Source organism: Oncorhynchus mykiss, chromosome 4, assembly GCF_057628025.1.
Source record: "Oncorhynchus mykiss isolate SJ-2025 chromosome 4, ASM5762802v1, whole genome shotgun sequence".
NCBI classification, from domain to species: Eukaryota; Metazoa; Chordata; class Actinopteri; order Salmoniformes; family Salmonidae; genus Oncorhynchus; species Oncorhynchus mykiss.
In genome coordinates, this window is record NC_143025.1 from 12,518,482 (window position 1) to 12,537,850 (window position 19,369).

Below are 19,369 nucleotides of genomic sequence, written 5' to 3' on the forward strand. Positions count from 1 at the left end.
TCCCTCAGGGACTCTCAACTACTTTTCTCCTTCCCCCATCTGACACCTAAGTGGTGACATGTATCTCTGCGTGGCTGACAGATGTTAGATGTTAGCCCATTTCCTAAAGCTCAACCTCAACAAGTCTGAGCTTCTTTTCCTCCCGGGGAAGGCCTACCCGCTCCAAGACCTCTCCATCAAGGTTGACAATTCCACGGTGTCCCCCTCACAGAGTGCAAAAACCTTCGCGTTACTCTGGACAACACCCTGTCGTTCTCTGCAAACATCAAAGCAGTGACTCACTCCTGCAGGTTGATGCTCTACAACATCCAACCTCACACAGGAACAGGCACAGGTCCTAATCCAGGAACTTGTCATCTCAATTCTGCTGTGCCATCAAACCCTTGCAACTTATCCAGAACGCTCCAGCCCGCCTGGTGTTCAGTCTTCCTAAGTTCTCCAATGTGACCCTGCTCCTTCACGCACTCCTCTCGCTCCCAGTCAAAGCTTGCATCCACTACAAGACATGGTACTTGCCTATGAGGAACTGAGGAACTGCCCCTCCCTACCTCCAGGCTCTGCTCAAACCCTACAACCCCAACCCGAGCACTCCGTTCTGCCACCTCTGGTCTCCTGGCCCTCTGACCCCTATGGGGGCAGTCAAAGCTCTTCTCTGTCCTGGCACACCAATGGTAGAACCAGCTTCCCCCTGAAGCTAGGACAGCAGAGTCTCTTCCTATCTTCTGAAAACATCTGAAATCCTAACTCTTCTCCCCGCGCGTAGAAGGCCTGCATCCCAGAGTTGCCTCTTCTCTGTTGAAGTTGAAACTGGTGTTTTGCGGGCACTATTTAATGAACCTGTCAGTTGAGGACTTGTCCTCTTGCTCAGTTGTGCACTGGGGCCTCCAACTCCTCTTTCTATTTTGGTTAGAACCAGTTTGCGCTGTTCTGTGAAGGGAGTAGTATACAGCGTTGTACGACATCTTCAGACTGTTGGCAATTTCTCGTATGGAATAGCCTTCATTTCTCAGAACAAGAATAGACTGACGAGTTTCAGAAGAAAGTTCTTTGTTTCTAGCCATTTTGAGCCTGTAATCGAACCCATAAATGCTGATGCTCCAAATACTCAACTAGTCTACAGAAGGCCAGTTTTATTGCTTTTTTAATCAGAACAACAGTTTTCAGCTGTGTTAACATAATTGAAAAATAGTTTTCTAATGATCAATTAGCCTTTTAAAATGATACATTTGGATTAGCTAATACAATGTGCCATTGGAACAGGAGTGATGGTTGCTGATAATGGGCCTCTACACCTATGTAGATCTTCCATTACAAATCAGCCGTTTCGAGCTACAATAGTAATTTACAACCTTAACAATGTCTACACTGTATTTCTGATTAATTTGATGTTATTTTAATGCACAAAATGTTTTCAAAAACAAGGACATTTTGAAGTGACCCTGAAGTTTGGAACGGTATTGTATATATTCTTATTCCATACATTTACTTAGATATGTGTGTTTTAGGTAGTTGCTGTGGAATTGTTAGATTACATGCTAGATATTGTTGCACTGTCAGAACAAAAAGCACAAGCATTTCACTACACTTGCAATAACATCTGCTTACCATGTGTATGTGACCAATAACATCTGCTTACCATGTGTATGTGACCAATAACATCTGCTTACCATGTGTATGTGACCAATAACATCTGCTTACCATGTGTATGTGACCAATAACATCTGCTCACCATGTGTATGTGACCAATAACATCTGCTTACCATGTGTATGTGACCAATAACATCTGCTTACCATGTGTATGTGACCAATAACATCTGCTTACCATGTGTATGTGACCAATAACATCTGCTTCCCATGTGTATGTGACCAATAACATCTGCTTACCATGTGTATGTGACCAATAACATCTGCTTACCATGTGTATGTGACCAATAACATCTGCTTACCATGTGTATGTGACCAATAACATCTGCTTACCATGTGTATGTGACCAATAACATCTGCTTACCATGTGTATGTGACCAATAACATCTGCTTACCATGTGTATGTGACCAATAACATCTGCTTACCATGTGTATGTGACCAATAACATCTGCTTACCATGTGTATGTGACCAATAACATCTGCTTACCATGTGTATGTGACCAATAACATCTGCTTACCATGTGTATGTGACCAATAACATCTGCTTACCATGTGTATGTGACCAATAACATCTGCTTACCATGTGTATGTGACCAATAACATCTGCTTACCATGTGTATGTGACCAATAACATCTGCTTACCATGTGTATGTGACCAATAACGCTTTATTTGATTTAAATAGCAAAGTTGGGTTGGAACTCATAAGATGTTGCCCTTCTCCGTCACTAAATGTGTGCTGAGCATTCTGGCTCAAAATGGCTTCCGTGTTTCCTGACGTCATTGCTACACATTGGTGGTGGAGTAATGATTGCACACAATGTACAGCGCTTTGGATGGATCTTGCAAGTAGCATACAGATTTGATGATTTATTTTCCCATTCCCGTTGCCAATGTAGGGCATCTCTCTCTCTCTCTCTCTCTCTCTCTCTCTCTCTCTCTCTCTCTCTCTCTCTCTCTCTCTCTCTCTCTCTCTCTCTCTCTCTCTCTCTCTCCCTCCCTCCCTCTCCCCCTCCCCCTCTCCCTCTCCCCCTCTCCCTCTCCCTCTCCCTCTCCCTCTCCCTCCCTTCCACTTTGGTGTGTAGCTTTAGTAATCCTGAGAAAAAAACAGGCAGATGGCACTTGAGAGAGATTACAAACAGTCACTGCACATCTGAAGACCACACACACACTCTCACACCTGCATCTCCCCTTACCTCTCTACCTCTCTCTCTATCTCCAATCTCTGCCTTTGTCCTCATCTCTCCACATCTGCAGAGCTTGCTCACTCGGAAGCTGCACCGCTGTCTCTCGCTCTCTCCATCCTCTCCTATTCTCTCTCTTTTCACATACTCTCATCTGCAGAGGGCATGTTCTCATCATCTGCAGAGGGCACATTCTCATCATCTGCAGAGGGCACATTCTCATCATCTGCAGAGGGCACATTCTCATCATCTGCAGAGGGCACATTGTCATCATCTGCAGAGGGCACATTCTCATCATCTGCAGAGGGCACATTGTCATCATCTGCAGAGGGCACATTCTCATCATCTGCAGAGGGCATGTTCTCATCATCTGCAGAGGGCATGTTCTCATTATCTGCAGAGGGCACATTCTCATCATCTGCAGAGGGCATGTTCTCATTATCTGCAGAGGGCACATTCTCATCATCTGCAGAGGGCACATTCTCATCATCTGCAGAGGGCACATTCTCATCATCTGCATCTTTTCCTTTGGTAACACTTTATATGGATAGTTAATCTGTAGATGATCTACAGACAAACATTTCAACTGACTGTTTACTAACCCTAATCCTAACCCTTATTCTAAACCTAACGCTAATCCCAACCGTAACCTTAGACAAGCAGTTGCTTATTAACAGATAGTGTGTTGATAGTATGACCATCTGTAGACCATCTATCCAGACTATCCAAATAAAATGGGACCCTACCTTTGTCTCTCCCCATCTAATTTCTATCTCTCTACCTCTGCTAACACTAGATGACTCCCTCTACATCCTCCTTTTCTTCTCTCTCTACTTTAGTTTATTTAGTAAATATAAATTTCTTCAACTGCATTGTTGATTATGGGCTTGTAAGTAAGCATTTCAAGATAAGGTTGTGGCCTGCACCTGTTCTATTTGGCGCAAATGACAAATAACATTTGATTTGATTTTATAGTCATGCCTGCATTGCTCATACAAATCTCTCTGGCTTCCTCTCTCTCTCTCTCTTTCCCCCTCTCTCCTATGATAGCTTTGCTAACGTAAGAACAATGGGATAAGATCTATGCTCTAGTGTTGTTGTCAGCTAACCACTGTAACAAACAAACTGGCTCCACCCAATGGGGACTGGACTGGCCCTGGTGTGTGTGTGTGTGTGTGTGTGTGTGTGTGTGTGTGTGTGTGTGTGTGTGTGTGTGTGTGTGTGTGTGTCCATAGCAGCACGCGTGTGTTTTAATCCTCCATTTAACATGCCTGTGTGTACATTACAGTTTAGGCAGTAAATCCACTCTCCCCCAGACAGCGAGACCAAACTGCTGCAATTATTCCTTTATTCACTCTGTCTATCCCATTTAAAGGCTGATTTCTTTTCATCTCTCTATCCTAGCCGTCCCTCTTCCTTTATCTCCCTTGGAGCGCTGTGCTGCTATGTGTGTCTACATGTTTAGAATTGTGTGTGTGTGTGTGTATCAGTCTACATGTTTATAATTGTGTGTGTGAGTGAGTGAGTGTGTGAGCTGTTGGGCCCACATCAAGCCATCCCTCGGGTATGAAGTCATTGGCACCGTTAATGACATCATAAATCAGGCCTTGTTCCCTGAAGACTGGTGAGGGGGGGAATGGGGTATTCCCTGGGTATTCTGAGACAATTAAACCAGAATAACTGTTAAATTAATCTGAGGATAGGGATAGAGGATGGGGGAAATAAATGAACTTTGTTAACTGAAGGTCTAATTCTGATGCTGAAGACTGAAGAAGAGAAACAGGTGAAAAACGGCAATTAACACCCGTGTGACCAGAAGCCAGAACCAATGTCACACGACGGATGACCAGACGTCAGATGGTCAAGCTGGCACAGATTGACCTCTGAGGCCGTCACTTCCATGCTACCCTGCCAGTGCTGAGACCACTGTTAACAGAGACCACTGTTAACGCACATGACCCCGAAACACACACACGAATGCATGCATGCATACAGACACATACACACACATTATTCCGCTATGACTGTTAACACCACTGACCCCGATTTCACAAAACAAAAGCTTTTCCCATTGGTTGAATCATCCACCAGCATATTCTCTTCCACTGTTGTCGTGGAAACAGCAGAGAACGGGAGAAAGAGAGAGAGAGAGAGAGAGAGAGAGAGAGAGAGAGAGAGAGATGCAGAAAGACTGAGAAGAGAATCGCTGATGGGTCTTTTTTTAAGAGGGATAGGTGGTAGCCTCATCAAAAAGCTGAAATGGAAAATTCCAGGCTTACTTTGTGTGTGTGTGTGAATATGTGTGAATCTTACTATGCTTTTGGAGATTTGCAGGGGTAGGAAACATCTTTACACACACACATGCACACTCACACACATACACACACTGTCTCTCTCCCAATCCTGAGTGAGGGAGATTATTGCGTGTGTGTGTGAGCATCTGTGTGCTTACTGCCACTGTCTTTCTGCAGCGCTGCAGTCCTAGATAGATACTGAGAAGGTATTAAGTCTCAGATTAATACCCACGTCAGGCCTCTTTTCTAACTCTGAGGGTGCTTACCAGCCAAAAGGAAAAAGCTATTAAGCATGGTAAATAAGACTGGCTGATTTGAGAAACAGGTATTAATATTTGAATTTAAGCTTAAGCCTCAATTTCAAAGGGCTTGTAGATTGAAAGAGAGAGGGGTGGGGGACTCTTAGGAGAGGTTTGCAATGCAAAACTCATAGATGTTCACAATGACTATTTTCCTATTCCTTCCTTCCATCGACAGAGTGACCAATATGTCATATAATAAATAAATGCATTATTAACCATGTGTGAGTAGAACATATTGAGTGAGTGAAAGAATGATGAACACGATTACAGATGATGCTCACCAGTGATACCTGCTGTCCAAACAGAAGCATGGCACACTGCACCATGCCTACTTGTTCAATGCAGGCCACCTTGTTATATACACACAGGAACTGACTTTGGATCAGTTGTGAAACACCATCTGCTTGTAAACACTGATTCCAGGATGGTGGTTCCCACACACACACACACACACACACACACACACACACACACACACACACACAGCAAGTGCCTACCTGTGAGCAGGGAGACTCGATGGAAGGTGCCCTCCAGCTTGCCCAGCAGGATGTGGACAAAACCATCTTTGGACAGTTGCCCCGCCTCTTTGGAACTCTGGTCGTACACCACCACTTCCTGTTTCCTGCCCATCTCAACCTGTAGAAACACCAGTGAGCAAGAAGATGTCAATGGAGGTTAGGGTTAGTATCATTCATTGCAAAAGGAATATGAAGTTGTCAGAACCCATGAGTACAAAAAGTTGCACTGATAAAAACTGCTGTTTGTATTAAAACACACATTTATCTTCATTTTTAAATCTTATGATATAGAGGGGGTTGGGTGGGTGGTGCATGGGGTTACCGAAACAACATTTGGGAACATAGCAAATTATTACACCATCTGGACAGAGTAAAAAAAAAAATCTAAAGGGATTTTCACATTGATATCCAGGAAGCGATGCTGTAACAGTAAATAACGGCTAAATAATGAGGACATATTATCTGTTAAATACAAAACATTCCATCCAAATGCATGTGTGTAAATGGACAGTTCAAGCACGTTCAATGCATCAGCATGCTGTAGAGGCTTTGTCACAATGTGTTTGTAAAAGAGGAAGAGATGCGAGCATGCGCCTGTGTTTGTCTATGCTGTGTGTGTGACACGCCAGTCAGGCTCCTTCTCCATGTTGTCAGGCAGGTTTTGGTCACATGACCAGCGCCTAGCCTATCGCATTGCAGCTCTAAACCACCACTGAAAGGGGGTTCTTTAACCCTTTTCTTCGTGTTGTTTTCATGCGCTCCCTCCGACCTTCAGATAGCATAAAGACTACACTATAGCTGCTGGGCAAAACAACACTTCCTCCAAGACCACTGTTCACTGCTGAGTGGCCCCCTTGTCTTTCTCTGTGAGCTTTACCATGCAGTGGGTCATGGTAGACACACAGGTCTATAGTGTGTATCAGAGAGTCTATTACTCTGCAATAGTGTGTGTTTGTGTGCGTGCCTCAGTGTGTGTGTCTGTGTGTGTGTGTGTGTGTGTGTGTGTGTGTGTGTGTGTGTGTGTGTGTGTGTGTGTGTGTGTGTGTCAATGTGTGTTTGTGCTTCATGTTACACAGCAGCCGTACCAGAGTGTCATGGCCGACAGATACAGAGGTGACTGATGCATGTTTTTCCATAGAATACTCCATGAAGAAAAAGTGAAAACATGTTTTTGAGTCAGCAAATGCCAGTGATGCAAAATGGATGAGTAATGGATGGATGAGAAGAAAATAAATGAGTACAGAACGGAGGAGTACAGAATGGATGGATGAGTACAGAAAGGAGGAGTACAGAATGGATGGATGAGTACAGAATGGATGATGAGTACAAAATGGATGGATGAGTACAGAATGGATGGATGTGTACAGTATGTCATGTCATGTTTCTAACACATCTACAACACCTGTAAAAGACTGTTGTTTCCCGTCTTTACTGTTGTGTGGTTAGTGACCATCTGAGAGGGGAGATAGCATCTCAACCTGACCACCTAGTCTGCGTTTAAACACAACCTCCAGTACAGCAGTCCACTGAACCCATCTGAGTCCACTGAACCCATCTGAGTCCACTGAACCCATCTGAGTCCACTGAACCCATCAGAGTTAACTGAACCCATCAGAGTCCACTGAACCCATCTGAGTCCACTGAACCCATCTGAGTCCACTGACACCATTTGAGTCCACTGACACCCATCTGAGTCCACTGACACCCATCTGAGTTAACTGAACACATCTGAGTCCACTGACACCCATCTGAGTTAACCGAACCCATCAGAGTCCACTGAACCCATCTGAGTCCACTGAACCCATCTGAGTCCACTGAACCCATCTGAGTCCACTGACACCATCTGAGTCCACTGAACCCATCTGAGTTAACTGAACACATCTGAGTCCACTGACACCCATCTGAGTTAACCGAACCCATCAGAGTCCACTGAACCCATCAGAGTCCACTGAACCCATCTGAGTTAACTGAACCCATCAGAGTCCACTGAACCCATCTGAGTTAACTGACACCATCTGAGTCCACTGAACCCATCTGAGTTAACTGAACCCATCAGAGTCCACTGAACCCATCTGAGTTAACTGACACCATCTGAGTCCACTGACACCCATCTGAGTCCACTGACACCCATCTGAGTTAACTGACACCATCTGAGTCCACTGAACCCATCAGAGTCCACTGAACCCATCTGAGTTAACTGAACCCATCAGAGTCCACTGAACCCATCTGAGTTAACTGACACCATCTGAGTCCACTGAACCCATCAGAGTCCACTGAACCCATCTGAGTCCACTGAACCCATCTGAGTCCACTGAACCCATCTGAGTCCACTGACACCATCTGAGTCCACTGACACCATCTGAGTCCACTGAACCCATCTGAGTTAACCGAACCCATCAGAGTCCACTGAACCCATCTGAGTCCACTGAACCCATCTGAGTCCACTGAACCCATCAGAGTCCACTGAACCCATCTGAGTTAACTGAACACATCTGAGTCCACTGAAACCCATCTCAGTCCACTGACACCCATCTCAGTCCACTGACACCCATTCTGAGTCCACTGACACCCATCCTGAGTCCACTGACACCCATCTGAGTCCACTGAACCCATCTGAGTCCACTGACACCATCTGAGTCCACCGAACTCATCTGAGTCCACTGAGCCCACCCGAGTCCGCTGAACCCACCCGAGTCCGCTGAACCCACCCGAGTCCACTGAACCCACCCGTGTCCACTGATACCCATCTGAGTCCACTGACACCCATCTGAGTCCACTGACACCCATCTGAGTCCACTGATACCATCTGAGTCCACTGATACCCATCTGAGTCCACTGATACCCATCTGAGTCCACTGATACCCATCTGAGTCCACTGATACCATCTGAGTCCACTGATACCATCTGGGTTCACTTGCTTTGGCAATGTTAACATATGTTTCCAATGAAAATAAAGCCCATGAATTGAATTGAATTGAAGAGAGAGAGAGAGAGAGAGAGAGAGAGAGAGAGAGAGAGAGAGAGAGAGAGAGAGAGAGAGAGAGAGAGAGAGCGAGAGCGAGAGAGATAATGATTACTGCATTGTTAGAGGTCAATAACCTCTGGAGTTGACATACTGCAGCATATGAAAAGACTCAGTCCCTCCCCCTTCACCAGCCAGCAGGCAGCAGCACTACACTACCATACTGCTGTTTTTACCATTAACAATGCAGGTGTTGCATTGGTACAACGGAGAAAGATAGAGAGGAGTGAGAGAGAGGCAGGGAGAGAGCGTGGGGTGGGAGCGTGGGGTCGTGGGGATGGGAGCGTGGGGTCCACTCACCAACCAAGAATTCACAAAATGGACAAAGACCAAATTGAGACTGCATGCAGAATTCTGCAAAAATATCCTCCGTGTACAACGTAAAACTCCAAATAATGCATGCAGAGCAGAATTAGGCTGATACCTGCTAATTATCAAAATCCAGAAAAGAGCCGTTAAATTCTACTACCACCTAAAACAAAGCGATTCCCAAACCTTCCATAACAAACCCATCACCGACAGAGAAATTAACCTGGAGAAGAGCCCCCTAAGCAAGCTGGTCCTGGGGCTCTGTTCACAAACACAAACAGACCCCACAGAGTCCCAAGACAGCAACACAATTAGACCCAACCAAATCATGAGAAAACAAAAAGATAATTACTTGACACATTGGAAAGAATTTACAAAACAACTGAGCAAACTACTGCCCTAAAAAAAACAACTGCCCTAAACAGAAAGTACACAGTGGCAGAATACCTGACCACTGTGACTGACCCAAAATGAAGGAACTCTTTGACTATGTACAGACTCAGTGAGTATAGCTTTGCTATTGAGAAAAGCCGCCGAAAGGACACCTGGTTCTCAAGAGAAGACAGGCTATGTGCACACTGCCCACAAAATGAGGTGGAAACTGAGCTGCACTTCCTAACCTCCTGCTAAATGTTTGACCATAGAAACACATATTCCCTTCAGATTACACAGACCCACAAAGAATTCGAAAAACAAATCAAATGTTGATAAACTCCCATATCTACTGGGTGAAATACCACAGTGTGCCATCACAGCAGCAACCAGTAGAGAACAAACACCACTGTAAACACAACCCATTTTGCATTTGTATAGTTATAACACTGTGCATAGCCATAATATGACATTCCAAATGTCTCTATTCCTTTGAAACGTCTGTGAGTGAAATGTTTACTGTTCATTTTTATTGTTTATTTCACTTTTGTTTATTATCTATTTCACTTGCTTTGGCAATGTTAACATATGTTTCCCATGCCAATAAAGCCCTTTAAATTTAATTGAGGAGAGTGAGAGTGAGAGTGAGAGCAAGAGAGGGAGATAGGGGGAGAGCGAGCAGAGAGATGGAGAGAGAAAGAGCGAGAGACAGAGAGATTGAGAGACAAACCAACCTGCACATGTCCTTCATGCCATTGTTATTGTTAATTGAATGGTTATTTTTACCCTTGATTATTATTGTTACTGATTGTCCCGTTGGCAATCTTGATTATTATTATTTTAATTACATTAATATTGTAAATGTCTCACTTAATCTCCAAAGCATGCTTTGGCAATATGTACGTTGTTACGTAATGCCAATACAGCAAATTGAAAGAGAGAGAGAGAGAGACATACATAGAGAGACAGACAGAGAGAGAGACAGAGACAGAGAGAGAGAGAGAGAGAGAGAGAGAGACAGAGAGAGAGAGAGAGAGACATACATAAAGAGACAGAGACAGCGAGAGAGAGAGAGAGAGACAGAAATAGAGAGACAGAAATAGAGAGACAGAGACAGAGAGAGAGAGAGAGAGAGAGAGAGAGAAATAGAGAGACAGTGACAGAGACAGAGAGAGAGAGAGACAGAAATAGAGAGACAGTGACAGAGACAGAGAGAGAGAGACAGAAATAGAGAGACAGTGACAAAGACAGAGAGAGACAGAAATAGAGAGACAGTGACAGAGACAGAAACAGAGAGAGACAGAAATAGAGAGACAGTGACAGAGACAGAGAGAGAGAGACAGAAATAGAGAGACAGTGACAAAGACAGAGAGAGACAGAAATAGAGAGACAGTGACAGAGACAGAGACAGAGAGAGAGAGAGACAGAAATAGAGAGACAGTGACAGAGACAGACACAGAGAGAGACAGAAATAGAGAGACAGTGACAGAGACAGAGACAGAGACAGATAGATGAAGTATCTCTGATCATTTGGACATTTTGTGAGTGTAATGTTTACTGTTAATTTTATATTGTTAATTTCACTTTTGTTTATTATCTATTTCACTTGCTTTGGCAATGTAAACATATGTTTCCCATACCATTAAAGCCCCTTAAATTGAAATTGAGAGAGAGCATCACAGCAGGATGTAAGTAGAGTCTCTTTTCTCTTACCTCCTCCACAGAAAGAGAAGAAGGGAGGGAGGGAGTGGGAGAGCGTTTTTCCCTCCGTTACTGGCCTGTGAGTCTAAGACCTCACACCCCCCCAGATCTGCCTCTCAGCGGGTGTTTTATCTGTGTACAATAACGAGAGGTCTGGCTTCAAATAGGACATTATGAGCAACAAACATGACACAGGCAGTAGGGAAAATGGCCCGCAGTGAGAGCATAAAATGTTCTAGGTCGAAACCTAATGATTTCAACTGCAGCTGCAGAGAAGACAGACACAGCATATATACCCGTGTTTAAAAACAAACACATGAACACTGACAGTGTTGAGTCTGTGGACCCATGTAGACATGGGAACAGTGTTAAATTAACATACTGCTTAGTGTAAAGCCGTATTCAAATATTTCCCAGAGTGCCTTGCCTCGAGTAAATTGTAGAGTTACCACAAATGACTGTATTTGTTAGTGACAGAGACATTTTCGGTTATATGTACTTCACCAAGTGAGATCCTAAGTGAATATGGTATCATTCAAAAATAATCAACAAAATAAGCGTTATTTTGAGGGCCTACTTTTACCCTGATACAGGAGCCTGAAACTCATACACATCACTTTGAATCAAAACCACTACCAGCATTATCATATTTCCCAGCAAACTATATTGCAGGTTTCTTTTTTTTAAATTGTTTGTGCATGATAGATTTTTAAATTTGAATCACCTTATGCTACTCAAATATAAATGATAGAATGTTCTAAACTAATTAAATATGTTGCTTGGATTTATTGCCCCTGTTCCTGAAATGGTTGTTCCACTTTAGATACTTCAGGTAGTCCTGTAGCTTAGTCTGCTCAACCTTGGCAGTCATTTTGAATACAGGATGCAGGTGATGAAAACAATTCTAAACGTGGATGAAGTGATACAGGGATCGGCACACTGCATAGCCATTTTTAAGCATTCCTCTGCGCTCTGCTATCAAATGTAACATCACAAGTACCCTGTAAGGTCATCCTTCATACCATTTGTTATAAGGCTTGCAAGTAGGTTTACAAAACTCCCAGATTATTCCAAAATCCTGGTTGAATTTCCTGCTTCCGTTCCAGTAAATTCCCAACCAGAATTTCTGGAAATCCTGGGAATTTTGCCAAAGTTAACAGATTTGTGCCACCCTACCCACAAGTCACATTTTGCTGGCTTGTAAAGTGATGTGTTAGAATCCAGACACCTTGAGATGTTTCATTCAAATGCAACATGCACTCAGAATGAGTGTGCGGATTGGGACTACCCAGATAATCTGAACTGGAACAAACATTACAGTAATGGGTGCAAAAGAAATCTAACTAACTGATTGGATTCATTTAGAAAATGTATGTTATTTATCTTTCTGTAACATAAGGTAAATCAATCAATCAAAGTAAATGCACAAACAAAGATATTGAAACAAACCATTAAAAAAAAAAATCTACCAGCAATCCAGCATGCTGGGAAATAAGATAATGATGGGTGTGATCATTCTCTGACAACTACTCTGTTGGAAATTCTTGCATTCAGCATGCCAATTGCACACTCCCTCAAAACGTGAGACAACAGTGGCAAGGTGTTGTGTGACAACATTTCGGGGGCCTTTTATTGCCCTCAGCACAAGTTGCACCTGTGTAATGATCATGCTGATTAACCAGCTTCTTGATATGCCACACCCGTCTGGTGGATGAATTGCCTTGGCAAAGGAGAAATGCTCACTAACAGGGATGTAAACAAGTTTGCTCACAACATTTGAGGGAAATAAGCTTGTTGTGCATATGGAACATTCAGCTCATGAAACATGGGACCAACACTTTACATTTTGCGTTAATATTTTTGTTCAGACAAACAGTGCATTCATGGGTATGACGCTACAAGCTTGGCACACCTGTATTTGGGGAGTTTCTCCCATTCTTCTATGCAGATCCTCTTAAACTCTGGAACCTTCGCAGCAGTCTGAGGTCCTAAGCCCTCTGGAGCAGATTTTCATCAAGGATCTTTCTGTACTTTTCTACGTTCATCTTTCCCTCGATCCCGACTAGTCTCCCAGCCTGCTGCTGAAAAATATCCTCACAGCATGATGCTGCCACCACCATGCTTCACCGTAGGGATGGGGCCAGGTTTTCTCCAGACATGACGCTTTGCATTCAGGCCAAGTTAAATCTTGATTTCATCAGACCAGAGAATCTTGTTTCTCATGGTCTGAGATTCTTTAGGTGCCTTTTGGCAAACTCCAAGCGGGGTGTCATCGTCCTTTTACTGAGGAGTGGCTTCCGTCTGGTCACTACCATAAAGGCCTGATTGGTGGAGTTCTGCAGAGATAGCTGTCCTTCTGGAAGGTTCTCCCATCTCCACAGAGGAACTCTGGAGCATTGTCAGAGTGACCATCGGATTCTTGGTCACCTCACTGACCAAGGCCCTTCTCCCTCGATTACTCAGTTTGGCAGGGCGTCCAGTGGTTCCAACAAACTTCTTACATTTAAGAATGATGGAGGCCACTGTGTTCTTGGGAGCTTCAGTGCTGCAGACATTTTTTGGTTCACCTTCCAACAGGACAACGACCCTAAGCACACAGCCAAGACAACGCAGGACTGGTTTCGGGACAAGTCTCTGAATGTCCTCGAGTGGCCCAGCCAGAGCCCGGGCTTGAACCCGATCGAACATCTCTGGAGAGACCTGAAAATAGACGTGCAGCGACGCTCCCGATCCAACCTGACAGAGCTTGAGGGGATCTGCAGAGAAGAATGGGAGAAACTCACCAAATACAGGTGTGCTTTTAAAGTCATACCCAAGAATACTCAAGGCTGTAATCGCTGCCAAAGGTGCTTCAACAAAGTAGTAAAGGGCCTGAATACTTATGTAAATGTGATATTTCTGTTTTTTTTATACAGTTGCACAAATGTCTAAAAACCTGTTTTTGCTTTGTCATTATGTGGCATTATATGTAGATTGATGAGGAAAAAAAGATTTAATCCATTTTAGAATAAGGCTGTAACGTAACAAAATGTGAAAAAAGTAAAGTGGTCTGAATACTTTCTGAATGCATCGTACACTGGAATTGCTTACCAAGATGACATTGAATGTTCCTGAGTGGACGAGTTACAGTTATGACTTAAATCAACTTGAAAATCAATGGCACGGCTTGAAAATGGCTGTATAGCAATGATCAACAACCAATTTGATAGAGCTGGAAGAATTAAACAAACAATAATGTTAAAATAGTGTACAATCCAGGTGTGGAAAGCGCTCAGACATTTACCCAGAAAAACACCGCTTTAATCACTGCCTAAGGTGATTCTAACATGTATTGACAGGGGTGTGAATACTTATATAAATAAGATATTTCTGTATTTAGTTTCAAAGAATTAACAAAAATGTCTAAAAACATATTTTCACTTTGTCATAATGAGGTATTGTGTGTAGATGGGTGAGAGAAAAACATATTTAATCCATTTTGAATTCAGGCTGAAACACAAAATGTGGAAAAAGTCAAGGAGTATGAATACGTTCTGAAGGCTCTGTAGTTGCAGGTGAGTGCTGGTTCGAACCATCAAAGCTTTAGTCCATCAGCAGGATTTGAGACTGTACAAACAACCCCGTCAGTAAAGATAACACTCAATGGTGATATGATGTCATTGACTGGCACTGGCAGCTGGCACTGCTGTGTGTGTGTGTGTGTGTGTGTGTGTGTGTGTGTGTGTGTGTGTGTGTGTGTGTGTGTGTGTGTGTGTGTGTGTGTGTCTGTCTTCAGACGTGTTGGGGCAAAGGTCCCCTCTATCATTTGCTGTGAAAGGGTGTGGTAGCAATTTATAATACCGCCACATTATAAAGCATTTATAATGGATTAGTAAATAGTTTATTCATCATTTATTAATCATTACTCCCACATTTGTACATTTTTGTAACCTAGTTATTTACAAATTCCCTTACAAAAATTAATTTGTTGCTGCAAACATCCTGTTAGTTAGTGACAAATTTGATGCAAACTAGATAGTGTGCCACAAAATATTGCCACAAAATATTGCCAGATTTTGCAAACGTTTGCCACTAGTGGTGAATCTGCAGCAAACCTTTGGCAATAACAATATTTATTGCAACTATTGGCAAACATGCATAGTTAGCAATGTAATGTTTTATGGGATAGAGTGAAACACATTTTGTTGATACCAGTTTAATCTGTCAGCGCCACTGACTGACTGGCTAGCGCTTAGCTAGCTAACGTTAAGTATCATATTTTTGCACAATTCATGTGATAGATAGTTAGCTAACTAATGATTTGACTAAACACTTACACTACCGTTCAAAAGTTTGGGGTCACTTCGGAATGTCCTTGTTTTTGAAAGAAAATTTAAAAAATTGTCCAGTAAAACAACATCAAATTGATCAGAAACACAGTGTAGACATTGTTAATGTTGTAAATGACTATTGTAGCTGGAAACGGCTGATTTTTATTAATGGAATATCTACATAGGCGTACAGAGGCCCATTATCAGCAACCATCACTCCTGTGTTCAAATGGCACATTGTGTTAGCTAATCTGAGTTTATAATTTTAAAAGGCTAATTGATCATTAGAAAACCCTTTCTAATTATGTTAGCACAGATGAAAACTGTTGTTCTGATTAAAGAAGCAATAAAACTGGCTATTTAGACTGGCTTTAGACTATTGGAGTATCTGGAGCATCAGCATTTGTGGATCAATTACAGGCTTAAAATGGCTAAAAACAAAGTACTTTCTTCTGAAACTCGTCAGTCTATTCTTGTTCTGAGAAATGAAGGCTATTCAATGCGAGAAATTGACAATAAACTGAAGATCTGGTACAACGCTGTGTACTACCCCCTTCACAGAACAGCACAAATGGGCTCTAACCAGAATAGAAAGAGGAGTGGGAGGCCCCGGTGCACAACTGACCAAGAGGACAAGTACATTAGAGTGTATAGTTTGAGAAACAGATGCCTCACAAGTCCTCAACTGGCAGCTTCATTAAATAAACTCAGAAAAAAAAGAAACGTCCCTTTTTCAGGACCCTGTCTTTCAAAGATAATTCGTAAAAATCCAAATAACTTCACAGATCTTCATTGTAAAGGGTTTAAACACGGTTTCCCTATGCTTGTTCAATGAACCATAAACAATTAATGAAATTGAAACTGTGGAACGGTCGTTTAGACACCAACAGCTTACAGACGGTAGGAAATTAAGGTCACAGTTATGAAAATTAGGACAATAAAGAGGCCTTTCTACTGACTCTGAAAAACACCAAAGAAAGATGCCCAGGGTCCCTGCTCATCTGCGTGAACGTGCCTTAGGCATGCTGCAAGGAGGCACGAGGACTGCAGATGTGGCCAGGGCAATAAATTGCAATGTCCGTACTGTGAGACGCCTAAAACAGCACTACAGAGAGACAGGACGGACAGCTGATCGATCTCGCAGTGGCAGATCATATGTAACAACACCTGCACAGGATCGGTACATCTGAACATCACACCTGCGGGACAGGTACATGATGGCAACAACAACTGCTCGAGTTACACCAGAAACGCACAATCCCTCCATCAGTGCTCAGACTGTTCGCAATAGGCTGAGAGAGGCTGGACTGAGGGCTTGTGGTGTCTGCTGAGGCAGGTCCTCACCAGACATCACCGGCAACAATGTCGCCTATGGGCACAAACTCACCATCGCTGGACCAGACAGGACTGGGAAAAAGTGCTCTTCACTGACGAGTCGCGATTTTGTCTCACCGGGGGTGATGGTCGGATTCGCGTTTATCGTCAAAAGAATGAACATTACACCGAGGCCTGTGCTCTGGAGCAGGATTGATTTGGAGGTGGAGGGTCCGTCATGGTCTGTGGCGGTGTGTCACAGCATCATCAGACTGAGCTTGTTGTCATTGCAGGTAATCTCTGCTGTGCGTTACAGGGAAGACATCCTCCTCCACGACATCCTCCTCCATTCTCCATGTGGTACCCTTCCTGCAGGCTCATCCTGACATGACCCTCCAGCATGACAATGCCACCAGCCATACTGCTTGTTCTGTGCATGATTTCCTGCAAGACAGGAATGTCAGTGTTCTGCCAAGGCCAGCGAAGAGCCCGGATCTCAATCCAATTGAGAAGGGTGAGGGCTGCATCGAAGGGTGAGGGCTAGGGCCATTCTACCCAGAAATGTCTGGGAACTTGCAGATGCCTTGGTGGAAGAGTGGGGTAACATCTCACAGCAAGAACTGTCAAATCTGGTGCAGTCCATGAGGAGGAGATGCACTGCAGTACTTAATGCAACTGGTGGCCACACCAGATACTGTTACTTTTGATTTTGACCCCCCCTTTGTTCAGGGACACATTATTCCATTTCTGTTAGTCACATGTCTGTGTAACTTGTTCAGTTTATGTCTCAGTTGCTGAATCTTGTTACGTTCATACAAATATTTACACATGTTAAGTTTGCTGAAAATAAACGCAGTTGACAGTGAGAGGACATTTCTTTTTTTGCTTAGTTTAGTACCTGCAAAACACCAGTCTCAACATCAACAGTGAAGAGGAGACTCCGGGATGCAGCATAGTTGCAGAAGTTGCAGATTTTTTTTCTTCCCAGACTGCCCAATAAAAAGAAAAGATTAAGATGGGAAAAAGAACACAGACACTGGAGAGAGGAAGATTGGAAAAAAAGTGTTATGGACAGACAAATCTAAGTTTCAAGTGTTCGGATTACAAAGAAGAATATTTGTGAGACGCAGAAAAAATGAAAAGATGCTGGAGGAGTGCTTGACGCCATCTGTCAAGCATGGTGGAGGCAATGTGATGGTCTGGGGGTGGTTTGGTGGTGGTAATGTGGGAGATTTGTACAGGGTAAAAGGGATCTTTAAGAAGGAAGGCTGTCACTCCATTTTGCAACGCCGTGCCATACCCTGTGGACGGCGCTTAATTGGAGCCAATTTCCTCCTACAACAGGACAATGACCCAAAGTTCAGCTCCAAACTATGCAATAACTATTTAGGGAAGAAGCAGTCAGCTGTTATTCCGTCTACAATGGAGTGGCCAGCACAGTCACCGGATCTCAACCCTATTGAGCTGTGGTGGGAGCAGCTTGACCGTATGGTACATAAGAAGTGCCCATCAAGCCAATCCAACTTGTGGGAGGTGCTTCAGGAAGCATGGGTTCAAATCCCTTCATATTACCTCAACAAATTGACAACTAGAATGCCAAAGGTCTGCAAGCCTGTAATAGCTGCAAATGGAGGATTCTTTGACGAAAGCAAAGTTTGAAGGACACAATTATTATTTCGATTAAAAATCATTATTTATAACCTTGTCAATGTCTTGAATATATTTCCTATTAATTTTGCAACTCATTTCATGTATGTTTTCATGGAAAAAAGTACATTTCTAAGTGACCCCAAACTTTTGAACAGTACTGAATATTTTTAGGTGATTATGTTCTTGTTGTTTAATACCAATATACATGTCAATATGCTAGTGTTACAATTCAGTAGTATGTTAGCTAGCACGTGGCGTTGGAAGAGGCTGTATTGGGAGAAGGATAATCACTCATAATACTTTTTTGAGTGATAAATGATTGTATCATCTTCAAGATTGTTAAGGTAAGTAAATGCATGTATTATTCTCATAAATGTAGCCCATACATTCATTATTTGTAACAATTAGATATTTCATTGCTTTAAACTAGTAGGTAGCTGATCTTGATCTTGTGTTGTTCGTTCTCTCTTTCTAGAAGCCATCAGTTACAATGCAGAAATACAGAGTGAGGCCTTCAATCAAACTGAGGTAAGAATAATGTGTGTGCACCAGACAGGTCAACGCTTCTTGCATGTATGGCTTAAAGATGCAAGTTACACTCTAAAAAATGCTGGGTTGTTTGGATGACCCAATTGCTGGTTTGCAGGCATTGGGTCAATAGTTGGGTTGTTTTCTGTAAATACAGAAAGTTGTTGATGCAGGGTTATTAAGGTTGGGCTATGGGTATTTGACCCAGCCAGTGGGGTAATT

At 43.1% G+C, this 19,369-nt stretch overlaps 1 protein-coding gene across 2 annotated transcripts in view; it reads right to left on the reverse strand.

Annotated features, from left to right (window-relative positions):
* The window catches only part of LOC110521303 (dual specificity protein phosphatase 8), a 105,272-nt gene that overhangs the window by 55,322 nt on the left and 30,581 nt on the right, over positions 1 to 19,369 (reverse strand). For both annotated transcript variants that reach the window (XM_036968449.2, XM_036968450.2), the window contains exon 3: positions 5,921 to 6,059. In XM_036968449.2, the coding sequence (XP_036824344.2) occupies positions 5,921 to 6,059 (139 nt within the window). The remainder of the gene's footprint in view (positions 1 to 5,920; positions 6,060 to 19,369) is intronic.